Source organism: Aspergillus viridinutans (assembly GCF_018404265.1).
Source record: "Aspergillus viridinutans IFM 47045 DNA, scaffold_3, whole genome shotgun sequence".
Classification (NCBI taxonomy): Eukaryota; Fungi; Ascomycota; class Eurotiomycetes; order Eurotiales; family Aspergillaceae; genus Aspergillus; species Aspergillus viridinutans.
This window is the reverse complement of record NW_025091219.1, coordinates 2,242,979-2,269,254: the sequence shown is the minus strand read 5'-3', so window position 1 is coordinate 2,269,254 and position 26,276 is coordinate 2,242,979. Positions and strand designations below refer to the sequence as shown.

Genomic DNA, 26,276 nt, shown 5'->3' with positions numbered 1-26,276 from the left:
CGGTCAATGCAATGTGGGTCAGTGAGTTCATATAGTTGATTTTATTGGACAGAAAATGCATGCCCCGTCCGCGCGTCGGCCCCTTCTGTGAGCCACTCCGCACAATTATTGGCCAATCCGCCTGTTGCTGGCCTGAGGTATCAGCTGGGTCATGATTGGTTCGTAACTGTGGCCCGCTTTGGCAGCTCGCGCAACGAAATGTGATTGGGAGCCTTGCAAATTGGCTAAATGCCTCAGGATAACACTGGCGTCGCTGGGAGTTTTCTTGGGGAGAGGGAGCAAGACAACCAACCAAGGACCTCGACCGTCATGATGATGAACACAATGTAATGTATTGCATTTCTCGTCCATCCAAGAAAAAAGCAAACTCTATTTTGGTAGCACATGAGAAGTATCCTATGTTCACAGGGGGCAAGTAAAAGGGGATAAATAAACGTCGGCGAGAAGGAAGTTGAAGAAACAGAAAACAACACACATCCGACACCGGAACCTCGTGCTAATCTAACATGACAGTCAATGTTCATAGAAAAAGTTGAAAAACAATAAACGTCTGTAGTCCCCGTACGGATGATATCCGTGATGCAAACAGCGGAAAGAACGGAATACCCCCGAAGGTCAAAGCATATCATCTGCATGTCAACGCATCGAGGAAGGCGAGACCGGCTGCATTCCCTGCATGTCGCCGACAGGCCACCAGTCGGTCAAACATGTGGACGATCTCAACGGAAGCGCATTAATTCAGAAGAAAGGGTGAGGTAAAGAAAATATATGGCCATTGATACGGCCTCAATATGAAAAGTGAACAAGAGTATTAAGCCAGACTCCTACCGTATGGAATCTTGCATTCTATTTTGCTACCGCCAGCAGGTGACGGATAGCAATCACCCAGCAGTATCTGCGTTGCCGCATCCCATAGGCTGCATTCTCGTATGCTCTTCCTCGCGTCCTTTAGGCATTTCCAACGGTTGCACCGCCAAGCATGCCCTTGACCTTATCCACAGACTCGGGAGCGTAGCTGGGCGCCATGGAGCCGATCAGCAGGAAGAAGATGAGAACAAGGGCACCGATGATGATAGATTTGCGCTGAGCGGGGTGGTTGGCACCGTACTCGGCCCAGGACCGGTTGGCCTGACCGGCATACTCCCTAAGCTTATCGCCACCCAGCTTGTAGTAGACCAGACCGATAAGAGCAATCGAGTAACCGAAGAACTGGAGACCGGTAACAGGAGTCTGCCAAATCATCATGGACGCAGCGACAAGAAGGATATCTTTCAGTACACCACAGAGGGTCATGACAAGGGAGGATGTCTTTCCAATCTGCGCTCAAGGGTTAACGACCAAAATGGGGAATGCGACGTTGGCGGACATTACTTACCAGGAAAACGACAGAAACGTTGAGCAGGAAGGCAACAACAGCGTTGGCCAGTAACGTCCAGACACCAACGTTGTAGATGTGGCCCATAGTCAGGTTAGGTACTTCAAAAAACAAGGCAGTGACACCATTCATCACAGCGCACACAGGAGCGAAGTAGTATAGGGAAACCAGAGGGTCCATCTTGAACTCAGCAGAGCTGAGAAGGCGCTGAACCATGACCAAACGGGTGGCTTCAAAGATAATACCACCGATCTGGAACATGAAACCGATGAAGACGAACTTGATCTCACCAAACGAGGCAATGACGACACCGACGACAATAATAGCGACGTTGAAGAGGACTTTCAGGTTGACGGGGGCCATTCCCATAGCCCAGGTAGCGAGCAACACAGCGACCGGAGTCGTTGCCTATGTACCGTCATCAGCAATTATCGTCCAGCGATATGGCAAGTTGATCCGAGCAGAAACACACCTTCAACATCTGGATAAACGCAACACTGAGGTACAGGTATGTCACGTTACCGCAGATCAGACTCAGGGAGAAGAAAAGACCAATAGGTACAATAGCGCGCAGGTAGACCCGTCCGGTCATCTTCACAGTCTTGCGGCCATCAAGCAGAGTTGTTGTGCGGGCGAGAACTTGAGTCATGAAAGTCGCGAATGCCAAGTGCCATGTTGTCAGGATGATAGCTGGGAACAATTAGATTTCGCTTGACGAGATGTAACGACAGAATAAGACCTACGGAAGCCTGTACAAATAAATCGTTAGTAGGCTGGGTGAGGAAACTTGATCGGCTAAGCAAATCGGCCAGATTTCACTTACGGAATTGGGCATAATCCAGGATGTGCTTGTTGAACAGGATGACGCTGGAACTCAAAGCAATCCAGACACTAACATAGCCTCAGCATAACCCATTCCTCGTTGTTGTACCAAGAACTGAATAGTTGTGCTCACCTCACATAGACGGCAGGGTGGAAGGTAGGCTTGGGAGGCTCCGACTTCTCAGCGGCGGGATTGACGGTGGGCAGGGTAGGCTCTGGGCGAGAGACCTCGCCGGAGACTCTGGCCTTTTCTCCTTCGTTACTCATTGTGAAAAGTTGACTCTGGTTGGATAAGAATTGCTTGAAATCAAAAGGGCGCGGCCGTAGAAGGCTGCTCTGACCAAAGCGCGCAGAGGCCAGGGGTGAAGCTGAAAGATGAAGAAAGAGAAATAGAAACAAATGTCTAATGAGTGAGACTAGAGTTGGTCAAAAATGATGGGGAAAAAAATGAACCAAAATGGAAAACGAAACAGAGAACAATCAATGCTTCGATCGAAGGGAGACGGATGAAGTTGAGGTATGTGACGGAAGAGGAGAGGGGAGATGGAAAAGAAAAAGCAGCGGATAGGATATGGAGAATTTGTCTGAGAGTAGAGAGGCTCCGTGATTAACACGGGAAAAAATAAAAAAGGAATCGTATTGCATAAATCTCCAAGGGTCGGGGATCAAACACGGGTCGGGTTGGATTAGGGGGCTAATAACATGGCTCAAGTGAGCAAAGTCGTGGTCGTACGTAGTCGTAAACTGTCCCTACGGTGTATCGATAGAGGAGCTGGCTGGACAAAATAATAAAATAGAAATTAAATGATAACGAGATCGTGGGCTGGTATGAGGTATGTCGTTCGTCGGTGGAAGTGGATACTGATCCTAGCCTTAGCAAGCGCTGTCCTCTAAATGGTCTACGTACACTTAGTTTAGCTTAGGGGTGTGCATATTCCTGCTGAAAGCATCCCCTCTGATAATACCTAACGCTTGGCCCACTTGGAAGATGTGACAAGAATAGTGGTGGTGGGGCAGATGGGCTGTTCAAAAGCAGGCAAGTCCCAACCAGAATTACTGGATGAGGTATCGGCTAGTACTAATCGGAAGTTGAAACACCCGCAATTGGTTCCGAGCTTCGAGCGCCCAGTTTCAACTTTTTGTGTTCTGGCCAGCAGCAATCAGATTTTAGACTTCTGAGGCCAGTGGAGTGGAAGAGGCGAGACTGAGAACAAAGTGACTGTGGTAGTGGTACTTACTTTGTACACTGTGTCTCTTTGGTATGAAGGTACCTTAGAAATAGCGTGGAATAGAGCACCTACTATGCAACCTGCAGTGTGCATCTATTTCTCTAGTGCTACAGAGTACAAGCCACAAAGTAACTGCAAAGATAAGATGTGTTCAACCTGAAATTAAAGGGTCTAATGCTTGGACTCTCTTGTACCTGGTGTTGGAGGTACCCAGAAGACCCAGAAGAGATTTCTTATTGCTCAAGAAGAAATGCTCACATCACTCATGGCGAGCACCTGGCTGCTGGTGATCTTTCTGGTTTGCTGTTAAACACCAGGTATCCACTTCTGTATCTAATCCTTAAATTCTTAATTATCCTTGCCCCTTTTCCAACTTCATGTTTACTGGACCTGAACATTTGGTACATATTAGTTTGGTACCTCTAGCAAGATCCTTGAAAGAAAGCTATGTGCTGTATTAAAGTAAAGTTATAGAGATATTATTAACATGATTTGTTCTCTTCATAGACAATTCATCAATGTGATAAAAGGATCAAATTTCTTTTGACCGCCAGTGAAGCATCCAAGGATGATCCTTTTTCTGCCAACCTCCTGATCTTCATTATATACGTACTGTCCATCATCAATTCATGGACTCTGATTGGAGGACAAGACAACAAACTGGTAATATCTTGCAAATCGAGCGTTGATCGAAATTAACAGTGGCCTGCTTGACACCACCTGCATTACGCAAGCAGTCTGAGAGCCAAGCAATCCAATACCCGCCACTTATCCATAGCGTCGCCGCGAGGTCCCTTACCTGTGGAGAATGCGGCCATCTCAGTCCAATGAGCTTTGAGAGCCTGACGCTATCACGCCTTGATTCCCTGGTGTCGCAAGTACCCGACTTCTTGTGGCTTGCACTAACCTTCACCTACCTAAAGTGGTCTATCAGGGACCAGCGGAGAACAAGGACATGGGTAATGAAATTGGAAACGATCAGTCAGGGGACCCACGAGGATCTGATTTCTGAATGTCCGAGTGCCTGCAGTGCTTGTCTGCTTGTGCATGGGCTATGGAGTGTCTACAGAGAGCACCTACTCTACCAACGACCCCTGAATACTTGATCATGCCCCATATAGCATCGCATGCCGTATATTAAGAGGTTCTTGATAAGTTCCCGAGTCTCCCCGGTTGCTCGAAAATCAGAAAAGTAAAGGATTTCAATGGAGCTATAGAGCTACTGCCACCACTGCGTCATCCAATGCAGGAAACAAAACCAGCAGTGGTCCTGATAGCCGATGGGTAGGACGGTACGGAGGTGGTATCTTGAAGTACATGTACCTAGTACTAGTAGTATTAGTACTACGGAGGAGGTCCCTGACGCCTCGTCATCAGTCAACACCGGTGAAACACGGACATGATCAAGGTGATCAACGGTTTGGCACAGTTTCTGGAAGAAGATCTACAATAATAATTAGTGTTTCCCTTCCCAGAGAAGTTAATCGGTGGGACCCTTTTTCTCAACCAGCATCTATGTCGGATCTGCCAAGCTATCAGTTTCCGAGTATCAAGCTAGGACCAGGATGTCGCAAATGCTGGTCCATCCAAAGAATCATGGACAATCGATGTAGATTTGCTCAGTGCCTATCTAGTCTACCGGGATTTGAAGTAGAGGATGATCATTTCTGATTCTCTTTCCTTTTGGCTCCTTTGAGGTGGACAGGGGAATATCTCTCAGTGTTTGATACGGAGTTCTAGGACTGACAGCCTCGACTTACTCCTTGAAATGATTGAAGCAATCGCGGCTGTAGAGGCTTTCTACAATCTACGTCTTCCGGATAGAAGCGACTGCTAGAACTGGCAGCCATCTCATAAGGCTGGTCATGAAAACACACAGAAATTTGGCTTTATTCGATCAACGACCGCTGCTAGCACGGAGAAGAACAACCCAGTATAGAAGGTAGCTACTCCCTATTTGTACTGAATTAAGAAGGGCTGTTCGCACTCCGTGCTCCTGTTGCCATAAACGATCAGATGTTGAAGCGGCCACCTGGTCTGATATGGAGCCGCAAGTGACATTCTTGAGGTCCCCAGCTTCCAGCCCCCGGCATCTACGGACTTACGGAGGAACCTGCCACCGAAATAAGCATCATTAAGCTGCCGAGCGCAGATAGATCCTGGGCTTGACATTGAGATAAGGATGATGATGATGTGCCTGTGTTGCTCTGGGATTGGGCGATAAGCGAATACTTTCAACGTCGCAAGTAGCTGGATTACTGTCAGTCTATCATTATTGTGACCTGCAAGGGGTTTAGTCACATCTGTGTAGCTGCCGGGAGATTTGACACAAGATCAATATCTTTATTTAGGTAGGTTAGATATTTTGAGGTGCAACCAAGCGGTCTCTGTGGCTATCTACAGAACTAACTACGATATAGAGCCCTGCTGAGGGTTGAATATTAGGTATGTCAATACTAAGGTACAGACCTCCACCAGATACTGTAGTGAAATTATCCAACAAGATGGTAGTAAACCCCAGATGACATAAAGAGACAGTTGTGGTTGGTACGTAGTAGTAGGGTTCATGTGAGGGCATTATTTAGATAGGTCCAGAAAATTAGATGATAACGGATCCCTCAACCTACCAAATTGTTTCCGGACCATTTCTAAAATAATTCTTTAATATTTTCTTTTTGCCTCTTTTCCTTTTTTTTTTAATTGTTTTTTTATTGCATATTATCAATTTTATTATTATTAGTATTATTCTTTGGATGGTGGCCAATTTCCCCTTTTTTTTTCCCTCCCCCTTTCAGGGCTCAACTAAGGTACAATCTGCCACTGCTGGATCCTTTGGGTATTGATTGGCCTCAGTGCTTTAATTTGAAACAGCCGTTCCCCACTGCTTGTTTGTCACGTTTCGTTCCGACCGCTCTGTGATACACCTAATCTTTCCTGTCCTCCTCCTTCCTCACCGTCTTCCTGTCTTCATCCCAAACTCTCTCGCTCACTTTCCTTTATATTCTGCAGTCTCCTGCAGTTTGGCATTTTCTATGCTTAGTCTCGCTCGCAGAACTTTGAATCGCGTTCCCAGCTTCCAGGATATCCTACAAGGCAGGATGACCCATCCCGATATGTAAGGACTTTGCCCTCCCGAAGCTCTTCAGGGGTACTGTGTTTTCTTGCGGTGAAACTGACCTTGTTTTCTTCAGCTCCGTCGACGTCCTCGTCATTGGTGCCGGCCCTACTGGTCTGGGTGCTGCCAAACGTCTGAGCCAGATCGTACGTCCTTCAATTTCGGTGTCGCAGCGCAATTGATCACAGAACTGATGTCGACATTAGGATGGCCCCTCATGGATGATTGTTGACAGCAACGAGACTCCTGGTGGTCTTGCTTCCACCGATGTTACCCCCGAGGGATTCGTACGTTTACCCTTGACAAGACAATCAATTGCTCCCGGATTCGAGAGAGATGGTCTAATAAATTCTTAGCTTTACGATGTCGGCGGTCACGTCATCTTCTCCCACTACAAGTATTTCGACGACTGCCTGGATGAGGCTCTTCCCAAGGAGGACGATTGGTACAGCCACCAGCGTATCTCCTACGTTCGCTGCCAGGGTCAATGGGTCCCCTATCCTTTCCAGAACAACATTTCCATGCTTCCCAAGGAGGAGCAGGTCAAGTGCATCGATGGCATGATCGATGCCGCTCTTGAGGCTCGCGTCGCCAGCACCAAGCCCAAGACCTTTGACGAGTGGATTGTTCGCATGATGGGCACCGGTATCGCCGACCTTTTCATGAGACCCTACAACTTCAAGGTCTGGGCTGTGCCCACTACCAAGGTACGTTTTGAAAATCGGACATCGGATTGTCGTGATTTGAGAACAAACGGGCTGATGGGTTGGTTCTATTCGAATTAGATGCAATGCGCCTGGCTCGGTGAGCGTGTTGCTGCTCCCAACCTCAAGGCCGTGACGACCAACGTTATCCTCGGCAAGACTGCTGGTAACTGGGGTCCCAACGCTACATTCCGCTTCCCCGCTCGTGGCGGTACTGGCGGTATCTGGATTGCCGTGGCCGACACTCTCCCTAAGGAGAAGACCCGCTTCGGTGAGAAGGGCAAGGTTACCAAGGTCAATGCCAACAACAAGACGGTGACGCTGCAGGACGGCACCACCATCGGCTACAAGAAGCTTGTCTCCACCATGTCTGTGGACTTCCTGGCCGAGGCCATGAACGACCAGGAGCTTGTTGGTCTCACCAAGCAGCTCTTCTACTCTTCCACTCATGTCATTGGTGTTGGTATTCGTGGCTCACGCCCCGAGAGAATCGGTGACAAGTGCTGGGTAAGTTGATACTATCGGCCTAATCGTCCTTACGCCTCTTGTTTTCGTGCTAACGTATGGCCTGTTCCAGCTCTACTTCCCCGAGGACAACTGCCCCTTCTACCGTGCCACCATCTTCTCCAACTACTCCCCTTACAACCAGCCTGAGGCCTCGAAGAAGCTGCCCACCATGCAACTTGCCGATGGCTCCAAGCCCAAGAGCACCGAGGCCAAGGAGGGCCCTTACTGGTCCATCATGTTGGAGGTCTCCGAGTCCTCTATGAAGCCCGTCAACCAGGAGACTCTCCTGGCCGACTGCATCCAGGGTCTCGTCAATACCGAGATGCTGCAGCCAACCGACGAGATTGTCTCTACCTACCACCGTCGCTTTGACCACGGCTACCCCACCCCCACACTGGAGCGTGAGGGTGCTCTCACTCAGATCCTGCCCAAGCTGCAAGACAAGGAGATCTGGTCTCGTGGTCGCTTCGGTAGCTGGCGCTACGAGGTTGGCAACCAGGACCACTCCTTCATGCTGGGTGTCGAAGCCGTCGACAACATTGTCAACGGTGCTGTTGAGCTCACTCTCAACTACCCTGACTTCGTCAACGGCCGTCAAAACAGTGAAAGACGTCTGGTGGACGGTGCTCAGGCATTCGCCAAGAGCAAGGCCCAGTAAAATGTTCCTTTCTCATGTACCATGACGGTTTTGATCAAACTATGTCAATCTTAATACCGAATTATGTTTTCAACGGGAAAAATCTAGAGGCAAGACTGGGAACAACGGAGCATTTTGCTTTTAATTCGAGACGTCCGAGAACCGTTGACGGCGTTCCATTCTGTGATCACCTTACTTGCTTCTTCCGACCACCTTTACGCCCTTACCATTCTGGTTATACCATTTCTCAGACATAAATCATGTTGTTAGACTTGCCTCGCATCTATTATATACCTTTTATCTTGATGAATTCGATCATTCTGATCCTTCTTTGACTGGCTTGTTTGGCATGAGGTGATTCTACGATATAAAGCTGCTCCTGTTAGACTTCTTACTCTACTACCATATATCACTAATCAACTGAATATAATCCATCAGTTCGAAGCAACCTACTTTGCGCTGAATCTCCGCTTTGAGCTTGCTTGACAAGAGGATAACTCAAAGACAGGATAAGAGTACATCCTCCAGTAGTCTCCAACCATATATCCATTTTTTTTTTTTCCGGCTATCACAGATTCACAATGCTTCATGGAGTATGCAATGGCCAATCAGGATCAGCATGGTCATCTAAGGTAGTTTCCCAACTTAGGCACTGTGCAGTACTTACTGGCTTTTCGGTTCCATCCTGACGCCACAGACTGAGACAAGACAGCATACACCAATCTGCAATACCACACTAATGATAATGACAGTGATCGCCACATAGACATTAGTTGGGCCATCACAAACTCGCAAGCCACGAGACTGCATCCTGCAACCTGCGACCTATAACCTGTGCCGTAAGGTAAGCTGATGATGTACTCAGTAATCTGCATAAGCCCCCCCCCGATTGGATCAAAATAACGTTAGAATCCGCCGCCCCGACAGCATCACCCATGGATCTGTGACTGCTAGCAACACGCGTCCAGGGGCGATGATATAATCCGTTGGCAGCCTATCAACCTGTCACAAAGGATGAAACATGACGGTGGTTAATCTGAAAATAGTCTAATCCTTAAATGGAATCAGTGTGGTCTCCAGCACGCAAGCTTGATTTGGAGGATCTACGGTCTTACTTCCATGTCTCCGTCAGTCTGTGGCGAATGGCCACTTTGAGATTTGCCATGATTCGTTGGAGTCATGGATACAGGACGCGTAAGTATGGAGATGGGTTTGATGGTTAAGTCTCTAAATAAAGGTAACTCATAGCCATCTAGAGAGGTGATTAAATATGTAGGCAACAGTTAGAACCACAGGCAGTGACTCAAAATTATACAAAAATAGATCGAAACACGTATCATGTCTCTAGCAGGTGTCCCTCTTATTATGTGAGATTCTGAAGCTAAGGTTTACAGTAGAGCACGTAGGGATTCACGGTTAGGATTGCTGTCTAGTCATGATGGCCTGAAACCTATGAATGTATCTCTCCACAATCCACAAATTGATGTTCTGAAGGAAGGAGTATGAAGTATATACAGCGAGCAGGAGCTACAGTGTTAAATATGGGATTGGGACTACCAACAACGCCGCCAATTTACTAAACATATGTACTGCTTCTGCAAACTTCGGTATTTGACTTTTTAGATGCTTCAAGGGTGACAGTTAAGACAGCAGTTGGCTGCTCGCATAGTCCATACCAACTTTTGAACACTCCATAAACCAAATGTTGGCTTGATGCATACTCTTTCAGTCACGGCCCCATTCGGCAACAGGCCTGTCTCTCAATGCAAGGAGTCCAAAATCGGTCGCGTCATCCTGAGCAAATGGATCGTCCAATTCGGCAGTAGTAGCGTCGATGTAGTCGCGAAAGGCAGCTGAATTTTCAAATGCCGTGAGATGAAGAATATTCTTCTTTAACCAGCCACAGGTCAGCAACACAGACCTCTGGGATTGCAGAGAAAGGATACGTACAATATCTGTTGGCTCAGAGTTTCTGCGCCTCGCACCTGGTCTTTTCTTGAAGATCAGGTACTCTGCAAGAGATTGCTTGGAGCTTGCGAGTGGTGGCGGATCTGTACCATCAAGGAGGACTTCTTCTAGAGCAGGCATACAGTTTTCATCGTTGACTGCCACTCGATTGTCATGCTGAGGCGTATCAGAGTTCAAGGCAGTCTGTGCCTCAAAGGCCGGCTGCTGTTCCATATAAGGCACCTGCTGTGCTATGCGAACCGCCTCTTGTCCCATGAGAGCCGCCTGTCGATGCAACCAAGCGGGTTCTGGCACGAGGACGGGCCCCTGTCCTTGATTCTCTGCGGCGAACTGCTTCCCAGTAGTATGTATGAAGATCTGCTGTGCCTCAAACCAAGCCTTCCAGCGCCTCAAGCGACGATGGTCCTTCATGCGGCGTTTAAAAATATCCCCAACGCTCTCGCCCTGCGCTGAAGCTGGTCCAGGATTAGGTCCTTGCTCAACATGTTCGAGTATCTTATGCTTGTCCGAGGCCACTGGGGCATTCGCAGCGTCGGCTACACGCAGGCCATCGTCGGTGTTATTATTCTGAACCTGTTTCTGGTGAGACATCATAATTTAAAATGTCTTGTTTTGGGCATAGTTACACTCACGTTTGGGAGGGTTTGGACCCGACGATGTCCGTTGACTTCGCTCGGTTTTCTCGAGTAGTCTTCCATCAAGCTTCTTGGAAAAGACAACTCTTTTTTAGCGTAATGAGCCGCAGGAAAGCTGACCGAGTGCGATGGTTGCAGTCTCAGATCAACTGTGTTACTTGGAATCCCAATTTGAGAAGAGTCGGTGGGTTGAGGATCGTCAGAAGAATCCAGAGATTCAGAATAACAGGAATGCCTTGGGGCAGTGAGTGAGCGTTGAGGAAAGAGTCGAAGTGAATGTGAAAATCTTTCTCGAGGGTCAAGGTCAAGCAAACATGTTTTTGCGTGGTGAAAGCTTGAGCTGGTGAAGTCCTGTGAAGTCCGGAACACTCTAGGTCCTCTTTCTTGACTCAAATCACACAGAGCCCTTGGCAATACTGATGACCTCGATTGCCGGTATGGAAGACATGACTTGTCCATAGCCTTTGAAGACGAAGCTTGTAAACTAACAGACTCATTTAGCGGGCTGGTTCTACAGAAACAGTGGGTATGTTGATGTGGTCCTGCAATCCCGTCTGTCATATGGAGATTGCCGTCAACTAAAGAATTCTGATTGCAATGACAATGAAGTCTACCTGTTAGTTTCTCCGTCTCACTCAGATCCTGCGACAGGGCAGTTCTTTTCATCTGAGATGCCTGTAATCCACATTGAGTTTCTTTGTCATTTGATGGCAATGCAGACGAGCCATGGATGTCCTGAATATCCTCCTGTAGCGAGCTAGTGGCATTAATTGCATCGGATATTGAACTTGAAATCGACGACTCTTGCTCCTCGCAATCTGAGATAGAGTCAATGAAGGGAACTTTCGAGTCTATGAAAGCTGCGCCATCACAGTCCACGGCACGACGATGTACGTGCGGTTGGGGCAGCTGGGAGACTCGAGCTTTCTGGCGGAGAATGGTTCTTTCAAGGTGATATTGAATGTCTTTCTCGGAGAGAACTATGGATGTCTGTCTGAACCGGATCATGACGGTTCGTGGTGAATTCGCTAAAACGGAGGAGAATCACGGCATAGAAGGGAGAGATATTGACGCAGACGATGACCAGCCGTCAAAGTGCAATGAATCTGTCCGTGATACTTGTTTACCGGACTCCATTTGAACAAATGCAGAAAGTCCATTCGCGATCTAGAGATAAGCTGGGAAGGAGCCGCGGAGTCTATTTATGTAGTTTTGAGTTACTCTTGTCTACGGAGAATAGAGCAACGTAGCAGGTAACATGCTTGTCAATGACATAGCCCGATAGAACCACTCTAGAATGGCGTCTAATACTTTCACGGTGAGAGGATGTATGTAGTGCACATCATGAGATAGCTATCCACTGCATACTGCATACGTCAATGCCGAATGTGGCATCACTTCGTTTTGTCAGATGCTTTCTGCCTGATACCCCAGGCATCGATATATATCAGGCACAGCCAAGTCGACTAGGTAGTCTATCTACATCAGTGCAATTACGGTAGCAAATAATCTAGTCAAGGTTCATCTCAAGGTCAAAAGTAAGATCATTATCTTACAAGAAATCCCCAGTCTCCAACATTCTTTTCTCTTCTGTCTTGTCGTCGCAGTCCTCCGCCAATCTCGCTCATTTGGGCCCCAACTCGACTCAGCCTCTCCCGCTCCGTCACTACAGAGTACTTGTTATTATTATCTTTTTGGTCCCCTCCTCGGACTACGTTTCTCGTTTCTCTGGCTTATGACCTTTCTTTTCCTATCTTCTTGATTGCTACTCTTTCTGTTTCCTTCGTTTTCTCGCTTTTGTCTTCATCAACATCGACCTGCTGCTCCCCCTTTCTATCTTTCGTGGTTGTTTTGGCTGTATCATGCATCACCCACTACTCCCCCGACCGCCGCCATAGTCCATCGGCCACCCCTCTTCAAGTCCATTCACTGAAACGGGCCTGATATTTCCCTTCTCTCGACATTCTACCCGTATTGCATCCATCACAACCCCTTCTTCCTCCTTGAGGCCGCTACGGTGTCCGTGGCTTCAACAACCCCACCTTAACAATCGCTCTCTTCTTTTGCTACCTCCGCCTAGATCGAAGCTTTCCCCTTCATTACCTCGATTTCTCCATTGCAACCTGGGTCCGTAACGGGCCATCCGCCATCCGTGCCCATCATGGACGGCGATTTGAGTCTCTCCCAGTCCTTGGGGGGCTTACGGATTGCAAATCCAGATGATTCCTCTTTGCATTCATCTGAGGATACATCGACTCCAACTCCGGGCGCCGGTACCTTAACCACGGCGGCAGAACCAGCTTCAGCTCCAGCTCCAGACCTAGAGCGCGAGTCGACGATGCGATCGACGTCAATACAAACCTCGAACGAGCACGACCAAGAGATTTCTATCCCCCCATTTCCTGAAAACTACTCCAAATCCTCCGACGACTGTAATTCTTCCCTTCTCCCTCCTTCAGATCTACCACAGCACCAAACTCCGCAATACCTCCCCTATACGCCGCAACATCAACAACAGCAGCAACAACATCCTCCTCAGAACTCCTCCTCGCGCCCTCTATCCGCTTTCTATCCGAACGGTTCCTCCTCGACATTAGCCCGCGAAGGCTCCTATCGTATTCGTACGGATTCTGCTGCCTCCTCCGCGTCGGAAAGTCTAGCACGTGCAGAGTCCCGAGGTGGTTCTGCTGCCTATCAAGCTGGAGTCCCAGTGCGCGATAACAGTCACAGTGACCGCTCTTACCGGTCTGCGCATCGTGCACCTGGGAACGGGCCAATAATGCGTCAATCCTCACGGGCTCACGCACGCGGCGGAGGAGCCTCACAACTGTCCGGGTCCCCTTATGGCATGGAAAATGGACCGCCAACGAGCAGTGAAGACTGGCAAGAGCGTGGTGCAGCTGTCTCCGTGAGGCAAGAAATTGACGCTAATGGCAAGCCGGTCGCGCGGTATATCAAAAAGGGGGTCCGCGATTTCTCCTTCGGACAGACATTGGGAGAGGGTTCATACAGTACTGTTGTATTAGCGACGGATCGTCAGACGTTGAAGGAATACGCGATCAAGATTCTCGACAAACGTCACATCATTAAGGAGAAGAAGGTGAAATACGTCAACATCGAGAAGGATACACTGAATCGGCTCACAGAACACCCCGGCATTGTCCGACTCTACTACACCTTTCAGGATGAACGCTCGTTGTATTTCGTGCTAGATCTCTGCAAGGGGGGCGAATTGCTAGGAGTGTTAAAGCGGATGTCTACCTTTGATGAAGAGTGCACAAGGTTTTACGGTGCTCAGATTCTCGACACGATCGACTACATGCACAAACGCGGCGTAATTCATCGCGACTTGAAACCAGAGAACGTTCTTCTGGACAGCCAGATGTACATCAAAATCACTGACTTTGGCACGGCAAAAATCCTTAATAATCAAAGGACCACCGATCAGAACTCAAGTGGAATGCCACCACTCGACTCCTCTGAGATCCCGGAAGACGAGCGGGCAAGCTCGTTCGTCGGTACGGCAGAGTATGTCAGTCCAGAGCTTTTGACGGACAAGAATGCCTGCAAGGCTAGTGATCTGTGGGCGTTTGGCTGCATCATCTACCAACTCCTGGCCGGCCGTCCTCCGTTCAAGGCTGCGAACGAGTACCTGACTTTTCAAAAGATCGTCGCGCTTGAGTACGAGTTTCCCGTGGGCTTCCCTGCGGTTGCTCGAGACCTCGTCGAGCGCCTTTTGGTCCTTGACCCGGCTAGGCGTCTCCCGATTGAACATATTAAAAATCATGAGTTTTTCCAAGGCGTGACCTGGGGCTCGGATCTATGGACCCGGAAAGCACCGCGTCTCAAGGCGTACGTGCCTCCACCTCGCGAGCCCATCAAGCTCAATGGGGGTGGTGACAATGACAGTTTCCCCCCCGTTATCTCGACGGCACCTTCGAACGCTCCCAATTCAAACGCCCGAGTAGTGCCGAGATTGGTAACAGAACTACCTCCTCCGAGTCAACTTGATATTGAGTGGTCCCCCGTCCTGACCAAGACCAACGAAAGAATACTCAAATTAGGAAACTGGATGGTTGTAAGCTCTCCCGCCGGCCATAGTCCTGTCTCGAAGAATGGGGGCGGTGAGATCGAAGCGCCGAAAAAGTTTTCGCGGTTCTTCGGCGGCAGTACGACAAAGAAGCGGCAGCGTTTGGTTATGATCACTTCCTCAGGGCGGATCATCATGGCTGCAGCCGGAGGGGACGACAAGAAGGCCAAGATGGAGCTCTCTCTGCTCGCGCAAGGGACGTCGTATCGTAGTACCACGGATTCGAAAGGGTTTTCATGCTGGGTTGTAGATACGGTATGCTGATCGTTACTTCCCTTCAAGCTTTCTCTTACTAAGTTTCATGCGTACAGCGCGACAAACATTTCGTCTTTGAAGACCCCAAGCCGTCATCGAGTACCATGGGTGCGACCGCGTTATCTGTCCAAGAATGGGTGGATACGCTAGACCGTGCGAAAGAGATGGCTCTCGCTCAACAGAGCAACGGGTCGTACTCTGATGAGGCATTCAGAGATTTGTCTTCTGGATTGTCCAGCCACGCTAACACACTGGATCGAAGCTCGGAGCTTCAATCCGAGGGCGGCCCGTCTGGGCGCGCAACCTTGGTCAAACCACAGCCTAACGACTCTGACTCAGTCAAAGGGCGGAAAAGATTTAGCAGACGCCATTCTAAGAACGGCCTGGCGGCAGTCTTCTGAGCAGCTCTTCCTATCGTTGACGATGACAGTTCATTCTCGAAGGGTCTATCCTCCGCTCATTGGGTTTCTCTGCTGTCGGTCCCATTACTCTTCGAGCCGGTTGCCTAGCTATTAGCCCCCAAACCTCCGTCGCCTCTTTTACCTCGACCCAACCCTATGACGACGGCGATATTTGCGCCCTCCAAAACGGTGTCGTTAGACGCCATACATGTTCTTCTTGCTTGACCTGTCTCGTTTGACTTGTGGATATCCGAGACTCACATGTGGCCTTCTCCAGCCGTATATTCTCCCCTGAGCATTCCATCGCTTCTCTTTTGTTCGCAACTGTAAGGATTCCCTTTGTCTGGTTGAAAGATCTACTTTGATATTGCATTTCTGCAATGATGAGCGTGTTTTTCGAATCGATATTTCTGCATCTAGATTGGCAGGCGTATGCATCTGTCGCTCGTCGTACTGTTTGATGTTTGTTCTCTTCTCTTCTCATCTGCCTCCTTTTCTTGACTTCTCTTCTCCGCCGACCTCCCGAGCTATATACGGGAAAGGGACTCTTAAAGCCTGGTCGAGCTTCTGCTTAATCATGGAACAGAATAAGTCCGTGCAAGTGGATGTCTTCTCTGACTATTGCTCCTACCTTCGCACTTTTGCTGCCTCAGGTTGCTTTTCTGTTATTATACCATTCGGTTTGTTACACTGAGCGGGTTTTTTGGTTCTCGAGAGATCTTTCTTTCTTTCCTTCCCCCTTCATCTCTTCCCCTGTTCCCCTATGCAAACTCGTCCTCCTTTAACCAAATGATGATATCTCTCCTTTCCTCATTTCCTTCAGGTCCTGTCTCGTCCCATCCATACACATTGCTGTTCCTGTTACATAGCTTTTGTCAATGCGATCATATAGTCGAGCATGATGTTCGGCCTCTATTGTCTGAATAGTTGCTCGACCCTTTTGATCTATTACAGGGATTGCTTTCACAGTTGCCACTGCAGGGAGTTGGACAAATCAAACAATTGTATCTTACTGATTCAAAGAGTGACACGATAGACAATTAAAGACAAATATCACCAGGTCCGCAAATCGATCACTTACAACCCTCTTAGATTTAAATTTGTCTATATACTAGGCAGTTCACGTGATACACAAATATGTACTCATGAGCATGACGAAAGGGACGCTACTTCGTCAAGCAAGCAAGGAGAAAAAGTATCATATAAACAGCCAATCGATTCGTGAATCATCAAGTTCCTGTATCCAATCAAAATCATCGTCGTCATAGTCAGTCGTCAAAGGCGAGCGGGGCGACTTGTCGAAGAGCTCGTCCTGTTCTGCACGTCGCCTGTTCCGCTCCTCGCGCCGTTGATCGCGTTTGCGCCACATCAGGCTGAGCACCCACGCTGCGTTGCGGACGTTAACGCTCGTTATGTCGTAGTAAAGAGCGCGGAGTTTCTCGAGAAGGAAGGGGCGGTGCGCGGGATCGCGGCATTCAGCGCCCGCGATAAACGTGGGCCAGATAAGGCACTTGAAGTGTGGATCGGCGACCGGGATGAGTGCAATCTGGTGGATGAGGATGTTGGTTACTGCGCCATGATCTGGAGGAAGACTGAACGAGGTGGTAATCATTGAATTACGTTCTGACCGTGGGCGGGAGAGGACGCGGCTGGCGTAAAGATAGACGGCGGCCTTGTATATGGTGGCGAGGGCGATGCGCATCGATAGATCCTCGAGGTAGAGACAAGACTGCATTGATTCGGCCCACGCAACTGGGTCAAGGGCTTGTATGTGTTCGAGGAGGGCCTCAGGAGATTGGAGCGGCTTGGAGTCGTCGGGCAGGAAGACTGAGGAAAACGACGTTGTGTGTTGCAAGATAGGATCCTTGTCAGGCGCCACAAAATGTCCAGCCTCGACGAAAAAGATGACTTCGAGCAGATAGGCCGGGCAACCGACCCAGGAGGTCTCTTCTAGACGCTTTAGAACCGCTGGGCCCATAGTGGAGGAATAGAAAGGCTGTGTGAGAGAGCCGGGACGCGCAAGGGTGGATCCCATTAGCTGAATTCTGGCAACTATTCATCAGCCCTAGTCTAAGCAGATGGATTGACGAGGAAGCGGGAAGACATACAGCAGACAACCATCAATGGCAAAGGTGTCCAGCCAGTTCATCATGCCCTGCGCCGGAACCGGAGACTTTGATTGTTGCCGGCTCTTGAGTAATTTCTTCGCCCCTTCCAAATGATACTTCCAAGCACCGTCTCCTGATTCAATGGCGTCCATGAGAGCGAGAACCATAATTGCTGCCAAGGTCCGGTTGTCGTTACGCATGACTGGATCACAAATGTCAAGCGAAAGCTGACGAAGAGCGCGTTGCTTGAAGCCAAGAAAGTGCTCGTAGTCCTTGGAAGATGGACGCCTGGCCATGGAGCTGATCACAGCTCGCTCCACCTCTTCCGAAGAGAGTGCCGTGCCGCCATCTCCCGCACCGTCTGTGGACCAGGGCAACGAGAACTCAAGGTTTGTCAAGATTGCATGGTGTAGTGCCCCTGTGGCAGCGAGAGCATGGGCGAGGACAGGGGAATCGCCAACCAAGAAGGTCAAATCACGGTACGGATTTCGGACATCGGAATACAACGCAAGATAGCTCACTAGATGCTGGTTGACTGATAAAGGCGGATTGTTAGACAGATCCACATCTGTTACTGAAGGCAGGAAAGGCAGGAGGGATTAATGACGTACAGTGAAGGATGTAGAACCTTGACAGCGGGCTGAGGTCTTTCAACACAGGGTCCACCAGTCCCCAAGGCGTCGGGATATAGATAGCGGCAGGAGTAGTACAATGTGTGGAGACCAAGCCGCCAGCGGTGCTTATTACAGCCTCGCTGATAGACTCAACATCTGACGCAGTTGACGTTTCATCCGCCCTACATGCCGCAAGTCTGTCCGATTCAATTGGAGCATGAGCTTCCGTGGTGGGCGGTGGCATCGCACCGTCGGCGAGCGTGGTATTCGCATCGTGGATATCAGTCTTTTGAGCTGTTGCAGCACCCATGACATCGTCAAAACTGCGTCCCATCATCTTTCCTCGACTAGCAACACCACCCTTGACCCAGACAAGAGGTTTACGATATCCCAGGCACTCTTTCCCCGCATCCCGACATTTCCGACAAGTGGGGAGGCCATTGTCGCAGATAATGCGGCGGCGACGGCAGGTGTAACAACCTTTGGTCATGACTTGAGAGATGACATAGACTAGCGGCTGGTAGCGCTACCTTATGCTATGCTGGACGGACTGCTATCCTGTACAACCGAGATGAGAATATCCAAGCATGACACTCGCCATTATTGAGCAGGGTGTCAGGAAAAGTCGAAGGCCGTGTACGCTTTCTCAACCCACCAAACCATCTCTTAACGTGGATGAGACTGTAAATTCAAGTAAATTAGAATGCTCCGCAGGATACTTCTTTGAGATGACAGATTACCCGACGCCTGGACGGAGACATGAAAGGAGAAGTTCGAGGACAATGACGATTAATAATTCCGTATCGATAACTAGTTAACTAACTGCTGGGGCTATCGGATGAGTCATCATTCATCACTAAGCTAGTTACGCTGAAGCGGGTTAGATCAAAACACTGGCCTTGTTTCATACGCCTCAATACCTAAATTACGGAACCAGATACACATGTACTATGTAGGCCCGCAATATCAACCTTAATGGTATTATTGGAAGATTCTTAATTCTTATGATTATGCTTGAAAGGTAGTTTATTTTGTAGAAGAAAATAAGGCATGTAGTTTACCCTACTGTGTTGTGGAGTCGATCCTCCATGGTACAGAAGCTCCGTAGTCGGTAGTCTACCAAGCAGGTAGACGGACGTATGTACTTCTAGATGATGTGCCTCTGTGTGGATATTTGACGCTTGACTGCTACGGAGTACTGCTTCCGTCTCCTGTTTCAGCTTCTGAAGTTTGCTAATGGTTTTTTTGTTTTGACCTTTCATCCTCGCATCGTCAACCTAGATACTCTCTAGTCTCACCTTAGTCTCCCCACTGAAGTCACTCGGCTTATCCATTCCACGAGGGGCGCAACATATCGCAGCGGGGAATGAATCCACTAAAAATCACAACAAACGCGGTTACTTTCTTTAGTACGATCTTATCAAGCAGTCAATCCCTTTGTTTCCCTGTTTTCAGCCAGATCGCTTGACTTCGATTGGGATAGTCGATATTAAATGAACGCTGCACGCTGGCTGCTCTGGTGTCTGTCACCTAGTGGTCTCCCAAGCGCTTGAAAGCTGAGCTCGAAACAGTGGCCATGATCATCAAGCCTTTTTCCACTTCTGCAGTTGAAATGGTCTCTCAAGCCCAAGTTCTCGAGCGCTCTGCGCCGATGCAAAGCGCACCCTCTTCTGTGTCGCGTCATTCGCATAGCGGTCGCCGCCATCGCTCGAGTCGTTCCCATCATGGTGGTCCTGCTTATCAACCGCAGAATGATTTTCCAATCTTCACCCACACCGGTGATGTTGAGATCGTGATACGCGCCGATGGACAGGAACGACGCTATCTTCTGCATCGATTGATATTGGCGCAATGCTCCGGGTTCTTCGAGGCCAGCACAAGCGAGGGATGGTCGCGACACGGCATATCGAGGCCTCAGCACATCGATATGGGGACCATGTCCCGGATAAGCGAGGATAACTCGTCGCTATCCAACGGATCAACCCTTGCGCAATCGGAGAGCGGCGCAAGCGGAGTTCACCCAGAAAAGAGGAGGTGGAGATACGAGCTGGACTGGGAAAATAAGGCGGAAGACGAAGAACCTATACTTGTCCAAAAGGTCAGTCTGAACAAGATTGATACCAAGTCCAACAACTGACGACGATATGAGAATATAGCAGCCAACGTTTTCCAACGTCGTAGGGAGCGATGCCGTCCACTTTCCACCGTCGATGACCAAACCTTCGAGCGCACAAACCGGCTTCATCCGATCAATGGCAAACCTAGCAGGGATGCAATCCGTGGTCAACCTGCCTCACACGGCAAATACAGCAACTGTGGAGGTGGACCCGATCATCCGTGACTATGACAATCTGTTTCGCCTGTTCTACAACTACCCTCCTCTTCTCAATAGTGTCAACATCGCGACTGCTTATGCCGAGTGCCGATCTCTGCTTGCGCTTGCTGACATGTACGATGCCTTGGCGGTTACTGGACCTCGAGTAGACCACCATCTCCTCGGATTTGGATCTCGACTCTTCAAGCAGATTGCCAAATACCCCCCGAGCTACCTCAAGTTGGGGTACCTCGCGCGTAGCCGGGTCATCTTCTCCGAGGCACTGATCCACGTCGTGGGCCAGTGGCCCGCGGCTCTACCGCACCTTCGCAACGGCTCATACTCACCCCTCCCAAACTCGGTTCTCGACATCATCGAGGACAAAGTCGAGGATCTCGAAGATCTCAGGGCGCGCGCCGACTCGAAGCTTCTGCGGTTGACACTCACCACCTCCCGCGGCGAGCGCGTCACCCCTACAAACGCATACCTTGACTGGCTCGCCGTCTCCCTCTTCCGCCAGTGGCTCGTGGACAACACCACCCCGCCGCCGGCCCCGATCCTCAAAAACCCCTCGACGAACCGTCTGCCCGTCACAAGCGCAAACATCAGCGCCAGCACCAGCAACAGCGCCAGCAACAATACCAGCCGCTGTCCACAAAGCAGTCATCGCACCCAGGAAACCATCTCGCGGGCCTCACCTCCATCGCCCCCTCTCTCCCCAGCACAGGTCTACCGACTCATAGGTTCACCCTCGACCCAAGTCTACCTCTCGCACGACGAACTCAAGAAATTCCTCAAGGTCCACCCCACCCCGTCCGCAGACTCGCTCTACACCCGGGACGTCCTCAAACGCTTCGAGCGCAAAATGGACGAAATCAAGCGGCTGGCCCGGGAAATCGTCAAGCCGCTCCTGAGGAATTTCCTCGAGTTGGACCTGAAGGGTACCGAGCTGGGCGACTCGGCGCTCGGCGCGTTGCCGTATCTCACCTGCACGAAAGTCGAGGATGAAGATATCCCCTGGGATTGAGGGAGACAATAACGACTAATGATGCCTATCCACGCTTTTCCTTCTGATATGATTTGATTATGAATAATGACACAGACACTTATGTATGCGAAAATGGCGGAGTCTTTTGTTTTTTTTTGTTGTTCCTCGTCATGTCGATACGATCACGATACCCCCTGCTATATTATGCCATCTGATTCTAGTTCCTTCCCTTCGTTGATTTGCCTGTCTAAGGGCAATTGCTTTTATTTCCGTGATGTTTGGTGTCCAGATGTGGTGTGGTGAAGTCGCTCATTAGCTTAGTTAGGTTGTAATACACCGAGGTATCAACCTGCTCTTCTCCTTTAGTAAACATGCAAAAAGCAGCGAGCGTTGTTATATTTACGAGCGCCAGATCAACGTGTTCTACATATCGTACAGCATGATACAGCGGAGGCGAGAGAATAGTTCATACAGAAACGCCAGATGGAACCTACGACTTCTCTCCAATAACCTCCAGACCCCCCATCCACTTCCGCAGCACCTCGGGAATCACAACAACCTTTCGTTTCTCATCCCATCCATTCTCCAAAATAGCGGCCAGTACACGCGGAACGGCCATCGCGGTCCCATTGACAGTGTGCGGGAAGCGAGATTCCTTCGCCGAGCCTCCGCGCACACGCGTACCCAGCCGTCGACTCTGGTAATCCGTGCAGATCGAGGCGGAGGTGACTTCTCCCCAGCCGGACTCGAGGTCAGGCGAGGAGCTGCCGCTGCCGGCCGCGGGGGCGCGCAGCCGCGACGGGAAGAGAGCCTCGATGTCGCGTTTGCGGCTGGCGCTGGCGCCGAGGTCTGTGGTGGGCATTTCCAGGACCCGGCAGGGGAGGTTCAGGGTGGTGAGGATCTCAGTCTGGATGTCCAGGAGCTCGGCGAAGAGGTCGTCGGAGGAGCTGGTTGCGGGGACGGTGTCGGCCCAGCCGAAGAGCTCTACCTTGGTGAACTCGTGCACGCGGTACAAGCCCTTGGTGTCCACGCCGCGGGAGCCTGCCTCGGCGCGGTAGCAGCGGCTGGCGCCGACGAGTTTGAGGGGGAGGGTGGAGGCGTCGAGGTCTCGACCGGCGTACATGGCTGCCAGAGGGATCTCGGCTGTGCCGGTCAGGGATCGCTGGGGCTTACTCTTGTCCTTGTCGCTCTGCTCGATGGCCCAGATCTGCTGCTCGTTGTGCTGGTCGCGGGGCTGGAAGCCGCACGCTTCAGCGATGTAGGAGTAGACGATCGACGGCGGTGACACGACTTTCCAGCCGCGGTTGCGGGCCACGCTGAGGGCGTACTGGATCAGCGCTTGTTCCAGCAGCGCCCCTTCGTTTATCAAGAAGTACCAACCCCAGCCTGTGGTGGTCGCAGAGCTTGTAAAATCGATTAGCTCGAGCGCGGTGCCGATAGCGACATGAGATCGAGACGGGTCTGGACGGCTGACCCATTCTGGGGGAGACTGAGGGTCGAAATTGATGTATGTGACAAGCTTTGGGTCGGCTCCGACGGGGGTCTCGGGGGAGGAAAGGTTCGGCAGGGATAGGGCGAACCGTTGGATTTCTTCGGTGCAGGTTGCTCTCCGGGTATTCATTGCATGCGATTCATCCTTCAATCGTTGTGCCTCTGACCGGAGAGATGCCAATTCTTCCTCAATGGCACTGGATGCGCCATCTTGTCGAGCAAGATTCGCTATGGTCTTCTCCAATTGCTTAATGCGGGACCGCGGCGTTTTGAGATCATGATCAAGACGCCTTGCTTCTTCGGACAGTTCTTGGATTTTGTAGGGATAGTCAGCGTGCGCCGGATAATTTCGATCCACGCTGTTTTTTGAGTAGAGCTCTGCGTTCTGGCGGATATGTTTGATGTCTGGGGTGGGTTTCGGAGCGGTTGCGGGACGCAGCAATTCCGAGTTTCGAGCAGACGCAGTGAAGTTGCGTCGGGTGAGCCTGCTCGTCAATCTGCAATTGAGGCAGATGTACGGTGATTTAATCGACGCCATGGCAGGCCGAGGGACGTGGGAGTTATAAATGCGCGGGAGATATGGGCCGATGGAGGAAAAAGATAAGAGCTGAGCTGTCGCCGCCTTTCCTAATTCGGTAATCTTACTTCTAACACTTTTATGGGCTTGATATCGACGTTTCTAATACATATATGATGCATTCCGTCATGAATTTTCTCTGAATTTCCATTAGATAGAGATTATATATGTCAGGTGCGAGAAATATATCCTGTACACAATCTCTCCCATTGTTATCCAGGCCGGCATGTGCAAAACTTCGACAAGCTGCCCCTGTTCCCCATGTGCATTCATTCGGACGGCCTAGCAAATTATCGGAAGGCAAATCGCTCTAGAAGCCTAATTTGTGCTTCTTGATTCTGGCACCGACTCCTGCGACGACTAACATTGCTGCGACAAGAACTCCCCAAAGCGGAATGTGCAGAACATCCACATTATACGTCGTCTGCGTTGCCGCTGCCACGGTTGCTAGTTCCAGGATAAGCAGCGAGTATCCAAAATGGCGGTGGTACTTGTACAGTCTCTTGCCCGCATCAGCGCTGCCAAGGATCGTGACAGGGAGGAAATACTGAACAAGTCCCAGCAGTGCTTGAAGGATGATGCAGATGTAGGTGATTAGTCCGAAGATACCATGCGGCGATGTCAGCCGCGGATGATCGCCCTTGTTGATCTCGATGATGGTGAACGCGGTGACGAAAGCAGCCAGGCTGATTGCTTGGAGCGAATAGTGGATTCGAGTGCCCAGGAGCTTCTGCTGCGGCGTCGCGGTTGGCTGTAGGATAAGAGCGGCTTGCACTTGGAGAAGTATAGCGGAGGAGTTGAGTAGCTATAGAAATTAGGCATCTCCCATAGTATCATCTATAACTCGATGTTATGGTCAACGTACCGGATGAGCAGAGAAGAAGATCAAAGGATGGGAGAATATGCCAGCCCAGACGAGAGCCACAAGCTAGTAAACCGCGTCATCACAGTGAACACCAGAAGACAGCCATGCAATCCGCTGCAGGGGTTATCTTACAAGCAATATGCCGCACTGAGCAACAGTGGCAGTCCCTGTAGTCGATGAATTAGTATTAAGCCAGACAACGTCGCATTCAGCAGCGCATACCTTTGATCAAATTGCGGTAAATAGGGTCCCTATCCCTTTGCGTTACTGCACCTGGTCCACCCAATAAAGGCTCATCTTCTCTGGCCTCAATGGTCTGAGGATGTTCTTGAGGGACTCCTGTGGCAGAGGCCATGATATCACTGCAGAGGTCGGTTATCGTCTTCCAGATAGTCTTCGAGGTACGAAGATATTTGTTATTGAAAAAAGATAAGAGGTTCAACTGGTAGTCTGATGGTTAGATGCTTGCAGCTTATAATAACAGGGTGGGCAGGTCAATGACGAATTCAAGGGCGCCGATTGCCAATCCATGCGGAGAAGAGGAGGAAAATCGAAGGACCTGGAATGTCTCCTTACATGCCACTAAGCCAGCCGATTCTACAGGACGAGAAATTCAATATCAATGATTTTATATTAGATTCGAAGCAGACTCAATATTGTACCACCAAACAAAATCAGAAGCGACCCAGAAATGAACCATAAAATCAAAATGGAAGCCAAAATCAACAACCTCATCGTCCTCGATCTGCTGCGTAGTTAGCAGAACATAAACCCGACCTCACAGGTAGAAAATGGGAAAAGACGTCCTAAAAGATGATTAACAGACAAGATTAGCATTGGTCTGCAGCATTTTTGCAATCACAATCATCCGGAAGTTGGGACTTGCAACCATACCAATGTTCGTTGGCAAGTCTGCAGGACTCATGGTCGCACTCATGGCTGCAGAATCTCTCACGAAGATGGTCGTTTAGCTCATCCTCGTCACTGTCGCTATAATCCATGTCAGTGTCAGTATCACTGTCGCCAGCCTCTCCGCCAGGGCTCGCTGGGCACGAGAATCCGTCCGTCTGCAGTTGGGGCCTAGTAAACATCTCGAGGATCGGGGATAGACCGGCCTGGTCGTCCTGGGCTTCCTCCTCCCCCAAGGCTGCAAGCTGCTCTTCGAGATCATCCATCACTTTGCTGATGATACCTGCCTCTTCAGGGTGCGCGTTCTGCAGGTCTGTCTGTTCCTCGAGGGCGGCGACAAGGGTGTCGCGCTCGTTTGATAGGTCTTGGTAGGCAGACATCTTTATATTCTGAGATAGCAGCGGGGTTAAATCGTATTGATGAAAGGTATTCGAAGAAGAACTGATGAGAATCAGGATTATGATGATAGTGAAGGCATTCCAAGCGCAGTCAAGGCCATTATATAGACCGACGAGGACAAACATCTCGCCTTCATCTGGGATAGATAGGATTGTCTCATTCGAGACATTGATTGATGCAAGTCGGGGCAGTGTGTCTCAAAAATTTGTGCATAATGGAACTGTTGAGAGTGCCATTGTTGTCTTGCACAATGCGTTGTCTACATTTATATGT

The 26,276-nt window shown here is 49.9% G+C and overlaps 8 protein-coding genes across 8 annotated transcripts; 3 read left to right on the top strand and 5 right to left on the bottom strand.

Annotated features, from left to right (window-relative positions):
- Nucleotides 1-948: 948 nt before the first annotated feature.
- On the bottom strand, nt 949-2,464 carry glfB (UDP-galactofuranose transporter; the record flags this gene model as incomplete). The annotated part of the gene is made up of 5 exons (XM_043268946.1): nt 949-1,317; nt 1,376-1,783; nt 1,848-2,065; nt 2,199-2,266; nt 2,331-2,464. 5 exons carry the CDS (start codon nt 2,462-2,464, stop codon nt 949-951), a joined length of 1,197 nt encoding a protein of 398 aa, XP_043124881.1.
- Nucleotides 2,465-6,458: 3,994 nt separating this feature from the next.
- On the top strand, nt 6,459-8,410 carry Aspvir_005732 (protoporphyrinogen/coproporphyrinogen oxidase; the record flags this gene model as incomplete). The annotated part of the gene is made up of 6 exons (XM_043268945.1): nt 6,459-6,541; nt 6,618-6,687; nt 6,748-6,828; nt 6,898-7,248; nt 7,327-7,752; nt 7,823-8,410. The coding sequence occupies 6 exons, from the start codon at nt 6,459-6,461 to the stop codon at nt 8,408-8,410; spliced, it is 1,599 nt and encodes a 532-aa protein (XP_043124880.1).
- A 1,704-nt stretch (nt 8,411-10,114) lies between these two features.
- Nucleotides 10,115-11,055, bottom strand: Aspvir_005731 (uncharacterized protein; the record flags this gene model as incomplete). The annotated part of the gene is made up of 3 exons (XM_043268944.1): nt 10,115-10,276; nt 10,340-10,930; nt 10,990-11,055. 3 exons carry the CDS (start codon nt 11,053-11,055, stop codon nt 10,115-10,117), a joined length of 819 nt encoding a protein of 272 aa, XP_043124879.1.
- A 2,098-nt stretch (nt 11,056-13,153) lies between these two features.
- Nucleotides 13,154-15,738, top strand: Aspvir_005730 (PDPK1 family serine/threonine-protein kinase; the record flags this gene model as incomplete). The annotated part of the gene is made up of 2 exons (XM_043268943.1): nt 13,154-15,337; nt 15,394-15,738. 2 exons carry the CDS (start codon nt 13,154-13,156, stop codon nt 15,736-15,738), a joined length of 2,529 nt encoding a protein of 842 aa, XP_043124878.1.
- A 1,198-nt stretch (nt 15,739-16,936) lies between these two features.
- Nucleotides 16,937-18,950, bottom strand: Aspvir_005729 (Zn(II)2Cys6 transcription factor; the record flags this gene model as incomplete). Its single annotated transcript, XM_043268942.1, has 3 exons — nt 16,937-17,783; nt 17,847-18,381; nt 18,458-18,950. The coding sequence occupies 3 exons, from the start codon at nt 18,948-18,950 to the stop codon at nt 16,937-16,939; spliced, it is 1,875 nt and encodes a 624-aa protein (XP_043124877.1).
- A 1,122-nt stretch (nt 18,951-20,072) lies between these two features.
- Aspvir_005728 (BTB/POZ domain-containing protein) lies at nt 20,073-21,801 on the top strand (the record flags this gene model as incomplete). Its single annotated transcript, XM_043268941.1, has 2 exons — nt 20,073-20,558; nt 20,617-21,801. The coding sequence occupies 2 exons, from the start codon at nt 20,073-20,075 to the stop codon at nt 21,799-21,801; spliced, it is 1,671 nt and encodes a 556-aa protein (XP_043124876.1).
- A 451-nt stretch (nt 21,802-22,252) lies between these two features.
- On the bottom strand, nt 22,253-23,791 carry Aspvir_005727 (putative serine--tRNA ligase DIA4; the record flags this gene model as incomplete). Its single annotated transcript, XM_043268940.1, has 1 exon — nt 22,253-23,791. The coding sequence occupies one exon, from the start codon at nt 23,789-23,791 to the stop codon at nt 22,253-22,255; it is 1,539 nt and encodes a 512-aa protein (XP_043124875.1).
- A 349-nt stretch (nt 23,792-24,140) lies between these two features.
- On the bottom strand, nt 24,141-25,984 carry Aspvir_005726 (cytochrome b561 domain-containing protein; the record flags this gene model as incomplete). Its single annotated transcript, XM_043268939.1, has 5 exons — nt 24,141-24,635; nt 24,696-24,758; nt 24,828-24,862; nt 24,918-25,145; nt 25,651-25,984. 5 exons carry the CDS (start codon nt 25,982-25,984, stop codon nt 24,141-24,143), a joined length of 1,155 nt encoding a protein of 384 aa, XP_043124874.1.
- Nucleotides 25,985-26,276: the final 292 nt, after the last annotated feature.